The sequence below is a fragment of the Peromyscus californicus genome, unplaced genomic scaffold, assembly GCF_007827085.1.
Source record: "Peromyscus californicus insignis strain IS unplaced genomic scaffold, ASM782708v3 Scaffold_6__1_contigs__length_162567912, whole genome shotgun sequence".
Classification (NCBI taxonomy): domain Eukaryota; kingdom Metazoa; phylum Chordata; class Mammalia; order Rodentia; family Cricetidae; genus Peromyscus; species Peromyscus californicus.
Window position 1 is genome coordinate 8,615,838 of NW_026294584.1, and position 18,333 is coordinate 8,634,170.

The 18,333-nt window shown below is 34.6% G+C and overlaps 1 protein-coding gene across 4 annotated transcripts in view; it reads right to left on the reverse strand.

The window, feature by feature from the left end:
• The window catches only part of Pclo (piccolo presynaptic cytomatrix protein), a 345,647-nt gene that overhangs the window by 115,294 nt on the left and 212,020 nt on the right, over positions 1 to 18,333 (reverse strand). For all 4 annotated transcript variants that reach the window (XM_052719673.1, XM_052719671.1, XM_052719672.1 and 1 more), the window contains exons 8-9: positions 16,726 to 16,862; positions 12,498 to 12,588 (exon numbers count right to left, since the gene is read on the reverse strand). In XM_052719673.1, the coding sequence (XP_052575633.1) occupies positions 12,498 to 12,588; positions 16,726 to 16,862 (228 nt within the window). The remainder of the gene's footprint in view (positions 1 to 12,497; positions 12,589 to 16,725; positions 16,863 to 18,333) is intronic.

Here is an 18,333-nt window from a genome sequence, read left to right on the forward strand (position 1 = left end):
AGTCACCTCACCAGGGACTGTGTGGGTAGTCAGTCACCAGGGACTGTGTGGGTAGTCACCTCACCAGGGACGCTGTGTGGATAGTCACCTCACCAGGGACACTGTGTGGGTAGTCAGTCACCAGGGACTCTGTGTGGGTAGTCAGTCACCAGGGACTGTGTGGATAGTCACCTCACCAGGGACTGTGTGTGGGTAGTCAGTCACCAGGGAATCTATGTGGGTAGTCACCTCACCAGGGACTGTGTAGGTAGTCACCTCACCAGGGACTGTGTGGGTAGTCAGTCACCAGGGACTGTGTGGGTAGTCACCTCACCAGGGACGCTGTGTGGATAGTCACCTCACCAGGGACACTGTGTGGGTAGTCAGTCACCAGGGAATCTATGTGGGTAGTCACCTCACCAGGGACTGTGTGGGTAGTCACCTCACCAGGGAATCTGTGTGGATAGTCACCTCACCAAGGACTCTGTTTAGATGAGCATTTCACCAGGGACTCTATATGCTGCTTTGGAACATACAAAAAGATACTCAAACTTATATCAGGAGGAACAGCAAATGAAAACTAGAGTCCTATGGCAACTGTCAGTAATGGCAATGCCAAGGGGAAGCCTTAGATATTGCTTGAGGGAATATAAAAAGACAAGCTTAATACAAGAAATGGCTAGATAGGCAGTTTCTTAAGTTGTACAGAGACTGTGTCCCTTCCCCCTATGTGAGCAGATACCTGATGCTCAGGTGCAGGTCACTCCAGTCAGAAGAACAGAGACCTCTGCTGAACCAAAGGCTATGCTGGCTGCCAGAATCCAGCCCGCAGCTCTGACAGAGACTCCCTGCTTGACCAGAGGTCATGCAGTCCACCAAAAATACAGACAACAAAGACCAGAAGACCAAAGAGAAAACAGAAACAAGGAACAAAACACACATCCAACATATACAAACTCAGAAATTAGCACCTAGACCTATATTCATCCCAAACCAGATGTCTAGATGCCAGTGTAAGAACACAATCAACAATCTCCAGGGCAATATGGCCCCACCAGAGCCCAGCTATCCAACTACAGCAACCCCTGAATATTCCAACACAGCTGAAGCACAAGAAAATAACCTTAAAACTAACTTTATTAAGATAATAGGTGTTCTTAAAGAAGAAATGAATAAATCCCTTAAAGAAATCCAGGGAAACACTAACAAACAATTGGAAGAAATGAATAAATCCCTTAAAATAAGCCAAGAAAGACAAGGAAAAATAATAATCAGGTGAAGGAAATGAATAAAACTGTTCAATACCTGAAAATGGAAATAGAAGCAATAAAGAAAACACAAACTGAGGGAATCCTGGAGATACAAAATCTAGGTAAGTGAACAGGAACTACAGACACAAGCATCACCAACAGAATACAAGGGATGTAAGAAAGAATCTCAGGCGTTGAAAATACAATAGGAGAAGTTGACACACCTGTCAAAGAAGGACATGCCTATGAAGATGCAAGAAATTTACAGAACAACAAATAGATTGGACCAGAAAAGAAAGTCCCCTCACCGTATAATAATCAAAACACTAAACATACAGAAAAGAAAGAATATTAAAACCTGCAAGGGAAAAGGCCAAGTAACATAAAGGCAGACCTATCAGAATTACACTGGACTTCTCAATGGAGATTCTAAAAGCCAAAGGGCTTGACAAATGTCTTGCAGACTCTAGGAGATTACAGATGCCAGCACAGACCACTATATCTAGTAGAACTTTCAGTAAACAGAGATTGGAGAAAACAAGATATTTCATGAGAAAGTCAAATTTAAACAATATCTATCCACAAATTCAGCCCTACAGATGGCACTAGAAGAACAATACCATCCCAAGGAGGCTAACTGTACCCATGAAAATACAGTAAATAATCTCACACCAACAAAACAAAAGAAGAGAAACACACACACACACACACACACACACACACACACACACACACACACACACACATCCCAACAAAATAACAGGAATGAACAGTCATGGCTCATTAATATCTCTCAATACCAATGGACTCAATTCTCCAGTAAAAAGACACAGGCTAACAGAATGGATGCAAAAACAAGATCCATTCATCTGCTGCATACAAGAAAGACACTTAACATCAAAGATAAATATCACCTCAGAGTAAAGGGTTTAAAAAGATTTTTCCAAGCAAATGGACACAAAAAGCCAGCTGGTTCAGCAATTCTAATATCTGAAAAATTAGGTCTCCAACAAAATTAATTAAAAGAGATGGGGAAGGACACTTCATACTTATCAAAGAAGAGAATCTACCAAGATGACATCTTAATTCTTAGCAACTATGCCCCAAATGCAAGGGCAATGACATTTGTAAAAAAAAAAAAATCATTAAAGCTTAAATCCACATGTCAAACCTCACACATTAATAGTAGGAGACTTCAACATCTCTCCCTCACCAAGAAATAGGCCATCCAGACAGAAACTAAACAGAGAAATAATGGAACTAAGAGACATTATGAATCAAATGGACCTAACAGATATCTACAGAACATTTCACCTAAACACAAAAGAACATACATTCTTCTTAGCACCTCATAAAATTTTCTCCAAAATTGTCACAAAGCAAGTCTCAACAGATACAAGAAAATTGAAAGAATCCCCTGTATCATATCAGAGTACCATGGATTACAGCTGGACTTCAACAACAACAGAAACAGAAAGCCTATGAACTCATAGAAACAGATCAACTCTCTACTAAATGACTACTGGGTCAAGGCAGAAATAAAGAAAGAAATGAAAGACTTCCAAGAATTCAATGACAATTAATGTACAACATACCCAAACTTTCGGGACACTTTGAAAGCAGTACTAAGAGGCAGGTTCATAGCCCTAAGAGCCTACATAAAGAATTTGGAGAAATCCCACACAATGACTTCACAGCATACCTGAGAGCTCTAGAACAAAAAGAAGCAAATGCACTCAGGAGGAGTAGAAGGCAGGAAATAATCAAATTCAGGGCTGAAATCAATAAAATAGAAACAAAGAGAACAATACAAAGAATCAAAGAAACAAAGAGTTGGTTCTTTGAGAAAATCAACAAGACAGGTAAACCCTTATCCAAACAAATCAAAAGACAAGAGAGGATGTCCAAATTAACAAAATCCGAAATGAAATGGAGGACATAAGATGATAGTGAGGAAATCCAAAGAACCAGGTCATACTTCAAAAACCTGTGCTCCACAAAATTGGAAAATCTACAAGAAACTGAAAATTTTCTGGATAAGTAACACATACTAAAGTTAAATAAAGATCAGATAAACACTGTAAATAGATGTATAACCGCCAAGGAAATAGAAGCAGCCATTAAAAGTCTGTTTAAAAAAAAAAAACAACCCAGGGTCAGATAGTTTAGGGGCAGAATTCTATATAACTTTCAAAGAAGTGCTAATACCAATACTCCTGTAATTATTCCACAAAATAGAAACAGAAGGAACATTGACAAATTCATTTTATGAGGCCACAGTCACCTTTATATCCCAACCACACAAAAGCTCAACAAAAAAGAGAATTACAGACCAATTTCCCTCATGAACATAGATCCAAAAACACTCAATAAAGTACTCTCAAACTGAATCCAAGAATACATCAAAAAGATCGTCTACCATGATCAAATAGGCTTCATCCCAGTGAGTCAGGGATGGTTCAATATATGAAAATCTGTGAGTATAATCTACCATATAAAGAAACTGAAAGAAAAAGAAATACACATGGTCATCTCAATAGATGCTGAAAAAGCCTTTAAAAAATCCAACTCCCCCTTCATGATAAAAGTCTCAGAGAGATCAGGGATACAAAGAACATACCTAAACATAACTGAGGCAATTTATAACAAGCCTATAGTCAACATCAAATTAAATGGAGAGAAACTCAAAGCAATTCCACCAAAATCAGAAATAAGACAAGGTTATCCATTCTCTCCTTATCTATTCAATAGAGTACTTAAATTTCTAGCTAGAGCAATAATACAATTAAAGGAGATCAAGGTGATACAAATTGGAAAGGAGGAAGTCAAACTATCTCTATTTGCAGGTGATATAATAGTATACATAAGTGACCCTAAAAATTCTACCAGGAAACTCCTATAGCTGATAAATACCTTCAGTGAAGTGGCTGGATTCAAGATTAACTCAAAGAAATTGGTAGCCCCTACTATGGACAAAGAATAAAGGGGCTGAGAAAGAAATCAGAGAAACAACACCATTCAGAAGAGCCACAAATAATATAAAACGTCTTGAGGTAACTCTAACCAAGCAAGTAACAGACCTGTATGACAAGAACTTCAAGTCTATGAAGAAAGAAATTGAATAATAAATCAAAAGATGCAAAGATACCCCATGCTCATGCATTGGTAGGATTAACATAGTAAAAAATGGCCATTCTAACATAAACAATCTACAGATTAAACCAAATTCCCATCAAAATTCCAACACAATTCTTTATAGCTCTTGAAAGGAAAATTCTTAACTTCATATGGAAAAAGAAAAAACCCAGGATAACTTAAACAATCCTTTGAAATAAAAGAATTTCCAGAGGTAACACCACACCTGATTTTAAGCTCTACTACAGAGGTATAGTTGAAGAACCAAAGCACCCACATTTCAAGCAAGCCCCTCACCCCAGCTTGAAACAGGCCTGAGTTTCAAAATTCTCAGAGCTGCTGACATAGGTCCCAGGACAAAGTCAGGATGTTTGGTAACAACTGATTAACCATAGAATGCCCCAATTCTGGTGATGGTCAAAAGTACAAAGTCAGGATGTTTGAAGAACTATCTGGCAGTAACTGATTAACCACAGAATAACCTAATGGTGGAGGTAGTCTATAAAGTTTGACAAACAACCAATTAAAACTATAAAGTAAGATAACACAGAAATTCTGAAAAGCCCCTAAAACTTGAGCCAATCAGAACTGGACCCGTACTAGCACCCCTAAATGATGTAACTTTGTGGTTTTTGTCTTTAAAACCTGAGCTTGCAGAGGGGCGGGAACCTCCTCCAACCTCTACTGTGTTAGATGGCTTGACGAGGTCCCTGAAGTGTGCCTTGAACTGCTTCAATAAACCTTGCTGTTGCATTTCGGTGAGTTCATGTCTCTGGTGGTCTCTTCAGGGGCCTCACACCCAGGGCATAACATAGTAATATAAACCATATGGTATTGGTATAAAAACAGACAGGTTGATCAATGGAATCAAATGGAAGACCCAGGTGTAAATCCACACACCTGTGAAGACTTGATTTTTGATAAAGAAGCCAGGATTATACAATGAAAAAAAAAAGCATCTTCAACAAATGGTACTAGTCTACCTGGATGTCAGTATGTAGAAGAATGCAAGTAGATTCATATCTATCACCCTGCATGAAACTCACATCCAAGTTCATCAAAGACCTCAACATAAACCAGATGTTGCAAACCTAATAGAATAGAAAGGAGGAAATATCCTTGAATTCATTGGCACCTGAGAAAACTTCCTGAACAGAACACCAATAGTGTAGGCACTGAGATCTACAATTAATAAATGGGAAGTCATGAAACTGAAAAGCTTCTGAAAATTAAAGGACTGTCAACAAGACAAAGTGGTAGTCCACAGAATGGGAAAAGATTTTCACCAACTCCACATCTGACAGAGGGCTAATATACAAAATATGTAAAGAACTCAAGAAACTAGACATCCACAAACCAAACATTCCAATTAAAAATGACGTGCAGATCCAAACAGAGAATTCTTAACAGAAGAATCTCAAATAGCTAAGAAACACTTAGAGAAATTCTCAATATCCTTAGTCATCAGGGAAATGCAAATCAAAATGACTCTGAGATTACATCTTACACTTGTCAGAATGACTAAGATAAAAAAACACAAGTGACTACTCATGCTTGTAAAGATATGGAACAAGGGGAACACTCCTCCATTATTGGTGGGAGTGTAAACTTGTATAGCCTCTTTGGAAATCAATATGGTAGTTTCTCAGAAAATTGAGAGTCAATCTATTCCAAGACCCAGTTATACCACTCCTCTGCATATACCCAAAGGACAATCCATCCTACCACAAGGACACTTTCTTAGCTATGATCATAGCAACTTTATGTATAATAGCCAGAAACAACCTAAATGTCCCTCAACTGAAGAATGGATAAAGAAAATGTAGTACATTTACACAACAGAGTATCACCTAACTGTTAAAAACAATGACATCATGAAATTTGAAGACAAATGGATGGAAAACATGCTGAGTGAGGTAACCTAGACTCAGAAAGACAAACATGGCATGTACTCACTTATAAGTGGATATTAGCTGTAAAATAAAAGATAATTATTCTACAACACATAGACTCAGAGAGACTAAGTAACAAGTAGGGCACAAGGGGGATGAATAGATTTCCCTGGGGAGGAGAAACAATACCTTTCAAGGATGGAATGAGAATGGGAACAGGAACAATCAAGTGGTGGGTTGGGGGAGAAAGTACTTGGCAGAGACAACTGGATTGGGGGGCATTTCACCAAACAGGACTGGCAAAAAAAAAAAGTCAATGAAATGATTCTTAATGACATTCTGCTATACTTGTAAAGCAGAGCCTGGCATCATTGTCATCAGAGATGCTTCATCCAGCACTGATAGGAGCAGATGCAGAGACACACAGCCAAACATTAGGCAGAGCTCAAGGAATCTGGCATAAGAAGGGGAGGACAGGGGCTAGAGAGATGGCTCAGAGGTTAAGAGCACTGACTGCTCTTAAAGAGATCCTGAGTTCAATTCCCAGCACCCACATGGTGGCTCACAAGCATCTGTAATGAGATCTGGCACCTTTTCTGTATATATAATAAATAAATAAATAAATCTTAAAAAAAATACATAAAAAAGAGGGGAGGACAGACTGTAGGAAACAGGTCAAAGATACCACAAGAACAGAGCCCACAGAATCAACTAATCTGGGCTCATGGGGGATCACAGAGACTGAACTGATAACCAGGGATCCTTCATGGGTCTGACCTAGATCCTCTGCATGTATGTTAAGGCTGAGTAGTTTGCTGCTCTTGTGGGATTCCTAATAATGGGAGCAGGGCTGTCTCTGATTCTTTTGTCTGCTCTTGGGACCCTTTTCTTCTTACTGGGTTGCCTTGTCCAGCCTTGATATGAAAGTATTGCCTAGTCTTATTGCAACTTGCTTATTATGCCATGTTTGGTTGATATCCCTGGGAGGCTTGCCCTTTCCTAAAAACAAATGGAGGAGCAGTGGTTCTAGGAGAGAAGGGAGGTGGGGGAGGGACTCAGAGAAGAAGAAGGAGGGGAAACTTCAGTGGGGACATAATGTATGAGAGAAGAATAAATAAAAAAGAAAAAAAGTTGAACAGAAACTGTACAGGGCAGGTGTGAAACATCCAGGAAACTATGAAATAGAAATAAGATAGAAACATACTAAAATTTATATTCAAATATTTTTAAAACCTAGAAAATATCCAATAAATTAAATGAAAAGTAGAACATTAAAAGAATGGAATATATTTAGCAACAAAGAGAAACATATAACTGATGCATGTGGTAACATAGACTAATCTAAAACTTTGAAAAGTGAAATTCCAGATCCAAAATAGATATTATTTGATTCTGTTTACATGTAATGCTTTTAAGAGGTAAACTGGCAGAGTCAGACAATAATGTGGACTTTCTCATGACTGGGCAACAGACATAAGTTTAGATTAGCAATTTCTAGGAAAGTTTATGATGGTGGATAATTTTAAAACAGAACTGTGGTAAAGGTCATAAAATCCTGTAAGTTTATTAAAACTACTGACCTGAATATTAACAATGGGTATTTGTAATATTAAAATTATACATTGATGAAACAATAATGCTAATTATGATGATGATTAACACTAATACTAATAATGAAATACACATTGGAAATTTCAACTCAGATCCAAAGGAATTCACTAGAATATATCTACTGTTTATAAAAAAAAGATGGTGACTAATAAGTTAAAATTGAGCTACTGTTTCCTAAGACTCTGCTATCTTTCAAAGTTAAACAACATTTTCCATGTTCTTCGCTATGAAGTGGCCAATTAATCTTTATACCTTAGCAGATGCAGCCAGTCTACTATGGAACTGTACACAGTAAATGACTTTTTTAAGAATCAGAATTTCTTTGGTTTATTTCAAATTGCTTCTCTGAAACCATAAGATTGAGTTCCAAATTGAGGGGGGGGCCTCATTTCCTGAACATTGTAATTTTTTTCTTTTTTCCTCACTTTGTTTCTTTGTAGCTCAGAGAAAGGTAGTATTTGTTGCATTTGTGGAAATTGCAGGGATTTGCATTAGGTTTACTTGCAGTTATTTACAAGGCATCAAACTCATCTTATTTCCCAAATAAAAAAGGTATTTTCAAAATTTAAATGAATGTTAACACTGAATCACAGCCCAGGTGCTTTATTACTCCAAAGTGCATTAGTTACTATCTCCATTCCATTTCACAGTCTGTGTCTAGTGAACAAAGACTTTCAAAACCACTGTACAATTGTTGAAAATTTCTCTATGTTGGAAATTCATATGTTCAAAAGTTAAGGAACTACTTTTTAAAAGTTAGAATGTTATTGTATACTTTACAAAATTATGAATAATGATACAGTAACATGTTTGCATGTATATGTTTTATTCATAAAATAAAATTGGTGTAAGTATTAAAGTTTTATAAATCTCTTAGCTTTTATCTAAGCTCCCCTTAACATTTTTTGTAATAATTGATTATAATTTGAACATCTTACTAAATCATGAGGAAAGTGAGAGCCGGGGCTTTCGTGCATTTCTTCTAATCACACAACAAAACATAATAAGGAATGACAGATATTATCACACAAACATAAAACCTCATGTACTATGAGGTATAAAAGTATTTGGAAAGGAGATCCTATGGTATGAAAATTTAAAAAACAAGGACAAAAGGCCTATCTCTTCTATTTATATTGCTTTTCAACTACCTCTGTAAATATCTTTACAGTGTAAGTCCTCAAGATTTGGTTTCAAAAGCCATTCATCATGTCCACTATTCCTGGCAGCTTCAAAGAGCCTTTGTTAGCACATATTATAACTGTGTGTATTTTCTCTGTTATCAAAACAGAATTAAAATATTTATTAACTCATTTGAAATACTAAAACCACTCTGCTTTAAAAACATTACATATGTTTAATAAAACGATTTTACTAAAGAAGAGAGAATGGTGCCACTTGTTCCCATTCTTCAATCTGTCTCTTTGAGACATATCCAAAGAGAGCTGAATTCTCATGTTTATTTTTATATGCAATCTCTCCTGATGTCACACAGTAGATAGCCTCCAAAAAAAACCTGGATATTCTCAAAGAATGAGAAGGATAAAGGCAAAACTCACGGTAGCAACACTCTTAGAGCAGTTTGAGTTGGTGGATCCATGAAAACAGCATGGGACCATAAGACTCCACTATCCATATCTTGAGATATGATTGACAAGGGGAATGCTATTAACCTTTTTTGTCTTTATGCTTCTCTTTTGGCTATATATGTCTAATAAGATATTGTCAGAGATACACAGTATATCTACTTTAAATGAATTTAGGTAACCAAAATGTTTTCTACTATGTTTAGGAGAATGGGTATGCTACATTTTATTCTTCACTTTGTTGCTCCTATCCTTGGGTTCAGATGTTATCTATGGGTTTGTATAGCATTTCATTACTATGGAAGCTACCATTCACATTATTTTTCTCTAAACATAAGAAACAAGTAGGGATGGAAAAACTTGCTCTGGAAAATTTTATATGTACAGGAAATGACCAGACTATAACAAATAGTTCAACACAATACAGCTAGTGTTCTAGCTTCCATGATCACAAAATCATGGCCAATTTTGTTTCATCCACCTGTGTACTTTTCTCCATACCTAGTTAGTTTTTAAGCAAATTTTAGATATGCTACCATTATTTGTAAATATTTTAGTATGCATCTCAAAAAGATATACTCAATCACAATTAAAGATAATAAGAACGTATTTTATTTTTGAAAATGCTCATAGAATAAATGCAAAACATTCCCATACAAACAAAATAACATGGGTAATAGCTTCCTTTAACCATTAAATAACACACACACGCACACACACAAATACACATGTACAAACACATATACATGCATGTATATATATTTATTTCAAAATATCATGTTATACATGATAAGTAGATAGTTTTTATCTGTCAAGAAGTTTTCCTGAATTAAAAAAATACAAAATGGTATTCATAATATTAATTACTAAATAATTAGTATTTAATTATTATCAATAACCTTATAGTAAATCATAGCTAGCTTGATCTTGGCAGCACACAATGACATGTCATAAGGTTGAGTTTTCTCTTTGATGGTTTGTCTACCTTTAGGCACTGTACAAAGACTATCACATGTGGCTCCTGATTCACAGCTTCATAGATTTAAAATAATCTAGATTCCTAAGGATTTACTGAAAATGTTACAGATTATTTCACGATATTTAATTGTGTATGAAACTGTGTTCCCTGAGGATAAACAAAACTACACATTTAGTAGTAATTATTAAAGTGTGAATAAAAATGGAAAATATTATATTATTTTAGGAAAATAAAAAAGAAAGGGAAACTCGGAGAGCAATAACATGCATTTATTTGAAAAATTAGTTTCCAAAAATAATAATTCTTTTCTTCACTATGAAAGAATGAAGGGAAATAAGTTTAGTTTTAGCATAGAATATTTATAACAGTAAATTAATAGGATTTATTACTAGCATTCTTATAGTTTAGACTTTCTGTAGTTCAAGTAAGACCATAATGAGTTAGAGATGACAAGGCTGAGAGGAAACATTTGATATGAAATAGAAATAATGACATAAGTAGACAGATACATTGATGTATAACCTGTTCATTTATGGAAAATGCTTCAAGATTTCTATTATCTATCCCATAAAAATAATATTAGCATTACCAGAAAACATTATGCAATTTTGATTTATCTCCTGGAAGCAACTGAAATAATTTTCAACAAAGAATAACTTCTACAAATACCTCTTAAAGCACTAATTGGATTCAATATGTAAAATTTTTCTAAAAAATGAAAATCAAATCTAAATATATACTACAACTATAGAATGTACTTTATAAGAATGAAGTGAGGGAAAACAGAGCACTTAGGATTTAAATATTTCCCTTGTATTTTCAACCTGAACAACAATATATACATAAAGTTAAAATATCTTTCTTTGGTACAAAAAAATACCCATCCTAACAGGAAAACAATGCTAGATTTCTAAGTGACAAGTATTCTGTGGAAATAGAGAGCAGACCATTCCTCATTGCACAATCTTGTATCAAAGTCTACAATACAATTGCAGCTGAGGAGACAAGTGCCTTCCAGAGTCACCATGAAAACAAACAAAATGAAAGAAGTGTGTGCACCATGTTAGATCTACCTCTGTACAGAGAGCACAACAATGTCTTTAAAATATTACCAGGATTTTCTGTTTATATTAAGTGAACGTGAAACACAGATAGTGTGCAGTAACTGAGAAAGAATACAAGAAATACCTAGGGTATATTTCATCAACTTGAAAAATTTATTTTATCTCATACTTCAAATAATGGAAATATCATTTGTAATATGAATGTTTCATAATTTTTAAGCATTTTAGGTCTAGGATATACAAAGAAATACAAAAATATTTATGCTAGAAGAGATGTAGGAACCATGACAATGAAATACAGTGTGAGCTCTAGATTGTATCTTGAGGCAGTAGATAAAATAATTGATTAGTGGAGAATCTCAAAATTTGGGTAAAACTCACAGCTGTTTTAATATTATATCCATGTTGATTTTCTTGGGTTGATTTATGCTAGATTTCTGTCAACATTAGGAAAGCTGGTCAAAGAATGGGCAATACAGCACTCTGGACCATTTTCTTGAAGTCCGAAGTTATTCCAAAATAAGAAGCTTAGAAAGCCTATTATCAGCTTTGATCTATAAATAGACACAAGTAATCCTAAAGCTCAGCATGATTGTCAGTGTTCACCTTGGATAAATACAGAAGACTCTAATCCTGAAATCTCCAAGTCTCTATTTTCTCTATACTCAGCAATCATAGCATTCAAGAGAGCAAACCACACCATAATGTGGTGACCATAATACTTCCTGAAAGAGTAATTATGAGTACTGCCAAATCATGCACTGTTAAAAATACAGAAAATGAAGAGGGGATCTGTACCATTTAGTGACTCTTCATGCAAAAATCATGTCATTAACGTTTTTTTGTGTTCAAATGAATAGCCTGCTATTTTCGGACATGTGCTAAAATAGATATAAATGCTTGTTTTCTAAAATTCAACGAGTCATTTAAACTGCAATACAAATACATATGTCAATATGACATTAGAATTAGAAATAATCAGATAGTTCAGGTTGCTTTACCTGAAACTGTGTGGTCCTTGGAGTCTCTGGTTATTTTTATCCTTGCATGAGGAAAGATGTAGTGCATTGTCTTGCCATTCATCTGCAGAATCTAGGACATAGAAGGGATTCGGTAAAAGAATAAGTAATAAAATCCCTTGAAATACATTATGCAGAACTACACTTGCTCAATTCAAAGCACACCAATTACATCAATGAAAATATACCAGAAGATTCTTTCTTGAGTGATGGCAATTGAAGAATTTACACTCATACTGCATAACGATTAAATCAGTTTCTGAGTTCATTATGATGTTTTATTTATAATCAATCACTCTTGAAGACTGACTTGTCTTATTTGGGAAATCAATGTGCATGTATATCTGGTGTTCAAGGATGTTTCTGACTACAGTGATATGTACTCATTATTGATGACAATGAATAATTTATATTGAGAAAATCCAGCCCTTGATTTTGCACTTGAAGGTTTGGAAATGGAAAGGCATTCTTAACTTTAAGCAATTATGTGGAATTAGTGGAGAAATCTCAGAATATCCCCTCTTGTCACATCTCCATCACCCTAACTAGGTCTGTGCTAGATTTAAGGTACTTGAATTTTATTGTGAAATTCCACTGAGGACATCTACTAGATTCTAGTTCAGAATAGTTCTGTCTAAATGAATAAAGACTTTGTTCATGCAAATGCTCCCTGATTCTGTCTTTATATTCAAAGGTTATGTTGCTGATGGAGATATTTCTTATTCCTACAGGAATTCCTAAAGCAGAAGGAACAACACTAAAGCTACTCTTGTGTGTGTGGTGTCCACACTATCACACTACTGGACTTTGTTTTTTTTTTGGGGGGGGGAGGGTTGTTTTTGTTTGTTTGTTTTTTAATTTATTCTATTTATTCATGTATTTTGATCCCATTCATTTCCCAGTTCCTTTGCATTAGCCCTCAGCCTCTGCACCCCTCATAAAACAAAATTTAACAAAAAAGGAAAAAAATAAAAGAGAAAAAAATTAAAAATCTCATCATAGAAGTTGCAGTGTGACATAGTGAGTCATGCCATAAACCCCTTTGTCCATACATATTTATTTGCAAATGTTCATTGCAAAAAGTCATTGGTCTGGTTTGAGGCCTCTGGAGACTACTACACTATCGATGCTGGGTTCTACTAGGTCTCTTCCTGGGTATACTATTGTTGACATTATTCCTTAAAATTGGTGTACACCACCTCACTCTTATTTCAATGATTTTATGACTTCATGTATATTTAATGACAATTTAAGTCATTTACTAAATTGGTCAAAAACAAACTAAGACAACACTATTTTGCATTTAGGGTTTCTTTCTGTTTTCTAGATTCTTACTGCAGATATAATCATAATGCACAGACTGCTTCCTAGTGTGTTCATGAGAGTTTTTTATCAGTAAATCGTTATCACATTTTAATCAATATCTGTGATGTTAGGATACTTCATTTCCATGATGGTTTCCTTGGAGTGTTTCCACACAATTCCACAATTTTTAAGACTTTGCAACCAGCATCATGAGTTCACTTACTAAAATATTAAACTTTTATAGTTATGATTGATATGAATGAGCCAACAGACAGCAGAATCACAATTCAAGGCAAATACTGACAGAGCCTTCTGGAAAATAGACTTACAGGCCATCTGATTTTTGTTTGTTGGTTGGTTTTGTTTTGTATGAAATCAATATTATCAAGAGCATACCAAGGGACACAAGGAGATTAAGTGATGCACCAAGGTGCTAGACTCTGCTGTTATGGTCTTCTGATGATTCTACATCAACAAGATTGTCACCTGAATGTATACCAGAAAATGCAGTGTTCTTTCCTAACCACAAATATTTTCATGGGCCGAGTCTACATATTCATAAAGTAATTAAATTTGCATTAGCATAGCTTTATTTACACATTAATCCTCTTTGATTAGCACAAATGCTCAATATAGGGAACAGATGTTGGCCTGTTTCCCCACACTATACTGGACACTGCACACTTACATGTCAGGGTGTGTAGGGCAGAGAGCTGCTATGTTGTATATGATCATGGTCAAAGACATGACACAGTTTACACCAAAGCATAAGGGAAAGAGACTTTCTCCAGTTTTGTAGCAAGATGTCCTATTGCATGAGGGGGCTTATACATGACAACCTGAATGACCAGTATGCTTAGCAAAGTAACCAGAGTCTAGAGAGAGAAAACAGAATGTTCAGCTACAAATATACGAAAAAGCATGGCCCCTTCAGAGGAGCTTAATATACCAAAGGAGGAGCTCCATAGGGTTTGTAGATGACATGTACTTTACTTGACAGTGGGGAATATTGCTATAGCCAATATATAGTGACTTACTTTTACAACTATCATGTAAAGGATATTGATCCTCTTTATAAAGAAAAACCTTAAAAATAAATAAGATAACATGGTCTATTTATTTCACAAAGAACATTTGGATTTCTCTTGAAAAGTACAAACATTTGAAAGGAAACAAATATTGCTTTGTTAAATTTGTAGTTAATATGACTGTAAATCTAATACTTTTTTTCAGAAATAATCCTGTATCCATGTAGTGCTTTGTGTATAAATTTTTATAGAAGACAAATTCATGTTTGAATTAGTCAATTGGATTTTATCCTCTTTCCCCCAGAGCACGTCACGAGAATAATTTCTTGTTCAGGTTTCAAGTAACAGCATCCTCATTTATTAGTATCAAAAGCTAAGTATTACCTTTTATTATCAGATATACAAAGACGTAAATAAAATGAAAATGCCTATAGGCCAAATAAAGTTCTTGATATAAAGGAGAAAACAGTATTTGAAGTCAAATATCAATACAGGAAAGCATAAACTCAACATGTTATTAAACTTTGCAATGCTATATATTTAAGAAATATGCTATTTTCTATATAAAATCCATTTAGAAAACATATAAAGTAAGACACATTATTGGCATAAAAATCAACATGCCTGTTACTTGTTGAAGAAGAGACTATGATTCAAAATGGGCATGCAAGTTTCTGGGGCAGGCTATATTCCCTGTCTTGGCTATTGGGAGTACTTGTATGGCTGTTCACTTTATAGTAGTTTATAACTTTATGTGTTTGTCCTTTTGATCATTACATATTGTTTTATAATTCAATGGGTATTAATGCAAAGGTTCATTTTGAAAATGTAAGACTTCTATTAGCAATAAAATACATTATGATTATTACATTCATTAACAAGGATCTTTATGCTTCTATTTCTTGAACTAGCCAGAATTTTATGAAACAATCTTCAATAAACCCTTTCTGCTTTATTTTTGCATTACACTAGTCTATAAGTACATATTTAAGATATGATGTACTATGTCCTCAGTCAAAGTTACTGATTTGTATATGTCAATATCAGAAAATTAAAAACAAAATGTCATTTGCAATACATATATTTCATCTATCTAAGTAGAACAGAACATAATTTTCAAAATTTATAGGAATAGATACAGATTACCTCACTACATTCTCAAATAACATTGGGTAATAATTTAATTGAAGAACTCTTGAGTATCCAGGGAAGAGTATTTGATGGCAAGGGGAATTTTAGACTTGTGGTTTCTATAGCAGGTGTTATTATGATTTTGTTAACATATTTAACATTCCATTGACTTTGTCCAGGCTTTTAGGGAGTACTAAGCTACAGAGATCCAGATGGCCAATAAATAATAATTATATTCGTTTCATTATTGTGGACATTCCTAGTTAAATCTTTATGATAAGAGTTGAAACATAACTATAAATACAATGTTAAGAGCAACAGGAAAATAAAATTTAATACAATCTATGTTAAAATACAAAATAAAGAAAAGTATGTAAACATTTAGTCAATATATTCCTAAACAAGAGTATGTTAAAAACAAGAAAAGGGAATGTTTACTCACATATATCTATACTGCACAATGTTCTTGCAACCTCTTCATTAGCCCATGTATTTTCCTTTATTCAGTACCAGAGATGGTTTATCCATACAATAATCATCTATTGCATGAATGAATCATTCAAATTGTCTGATAGAAGCATCAAAATGTCCATCAAATTAATAAAATAAAGTACTTTCTTCATTAAATTACTGAAAGGAAACAATCTTGAACTTGATTGGCAAATATTTAGGTTAACAGACTTGTCTATTTTAGAACTAAATCTTTTTGCTAACAAGTCCAAGAAACTGTAAAATTTCACACTTACTTGCTCTTGATGTTGACTGAGGGGTCTAGAGTGAACCAATCTTTCTGGCAGTTTCCGGTCCAGACCATGGCCATTTTCCAACCGAGACTCCCTGGGTTTATCAAACCAATCCGTTTCCTCCCGACGTAAGTGATAGGCTTTGGAGACCAAGGAAACATCATACATTGCAACCGCAACTAATACAGGTGATAGAGGGAAGCAAATGGTCTGCAGTATTAGCATGCACTGGGCTTGTTGACCACAGCATGCATTTCAGACATAACTCCCATCAGAGCTAGAAACATTTCCAATAGTATCTACAGATTTTCATACAACAGAATAATCTAAAGAAAAAGAGGTACATATATGCACAACATCTCATAGTAAAATAATACAACACAAAATTACATTTTAAAATCAGTGTAAATGAAATTTCAAAGACAATAAATAAATAAATAAATAAATAAATAAATAAATAAATAAATAAAATTATATAAGAATAATTTTGGTCAACTTAAGTCCATCAATTCTCACTTAGAAATCTTACCTACAACCCACCATGTATGACCAAAAGTCAACAGGAAATGCACTATGTGCATATGCAGTGTTTCTTAACTTTCCACTTTTAAGAAGCCGCATATGGCTTCTGGTTTTAACACCAAGTGAATATATATTTTTGAAAATATGACAACTCTTTGACAATCATAAGTAAACAAAAGCATTTAATGCTAAGATACCCTATGTTTCATTGCTAGGAATACGTGTACTACAAGATCATTATAGCTTAATAATAAAAATATATCTAAAATTGGTATGTATGTGAGAATCTTTAATATAAATAAAATTATAATTATCTGAATTTTAACACTAAATTAGAAATTTGACAATTACTTTTTATTAACTTACCAATATGATAAAACTTGACAGTACATTTTGCAATTTTAATCACATTTAAAGCATTCAAATACAAATTTAAAAATTTCACCTAGTTATATCAATACTTTCTAGGTTTCTTTAGGGTATTGCAAAGTGACTAAAACTTACATTTTACTGAATGGCTAACACTGGACTTAGCATACATTGCTTCTTCTTGACATTCCTTGGCTATGCTCTTACCCCACCTCAGTTAATAGCCTTTGGAAACAATATATTGTAGTTTCTCAAATGGCAATGAAAGGACCTGTTCCCTTGCTGAACCTGATACATGATGATTTCAATATATTATTTTCTTGAAATGGCAGCTTCTAAAATGTCACAGATTGAGCTCTTCTCTCTATCTTGTTCAAGATATCTTGGTTTTTTTGTGTCTACTTTATCTTAAGAATTTCTGCAGAGACTGCCTTTTCCAGTATTTATTGGATGGTAGGGTTAGACAGTCAGTGTGTTCACCACTGCTCAGGTGCACATCTGTAGCCTTGCGCACCACTGGTCCTCAATTACACCACCTCTCCCATGTAAACATGGAGTGAGAGGGTGACATAGCACTGTTTTACCCATTTCAGACTTGATGCTTTGATTGAGGCTACATATACTCTTAACTGATTTGCCTATTAGACTAGTAGTTGCTTGAAGAGGAAATTCATATCTCTTTTGTTGTTTTCTCCTCTTGGAATTTTTTCCTCCATCTTA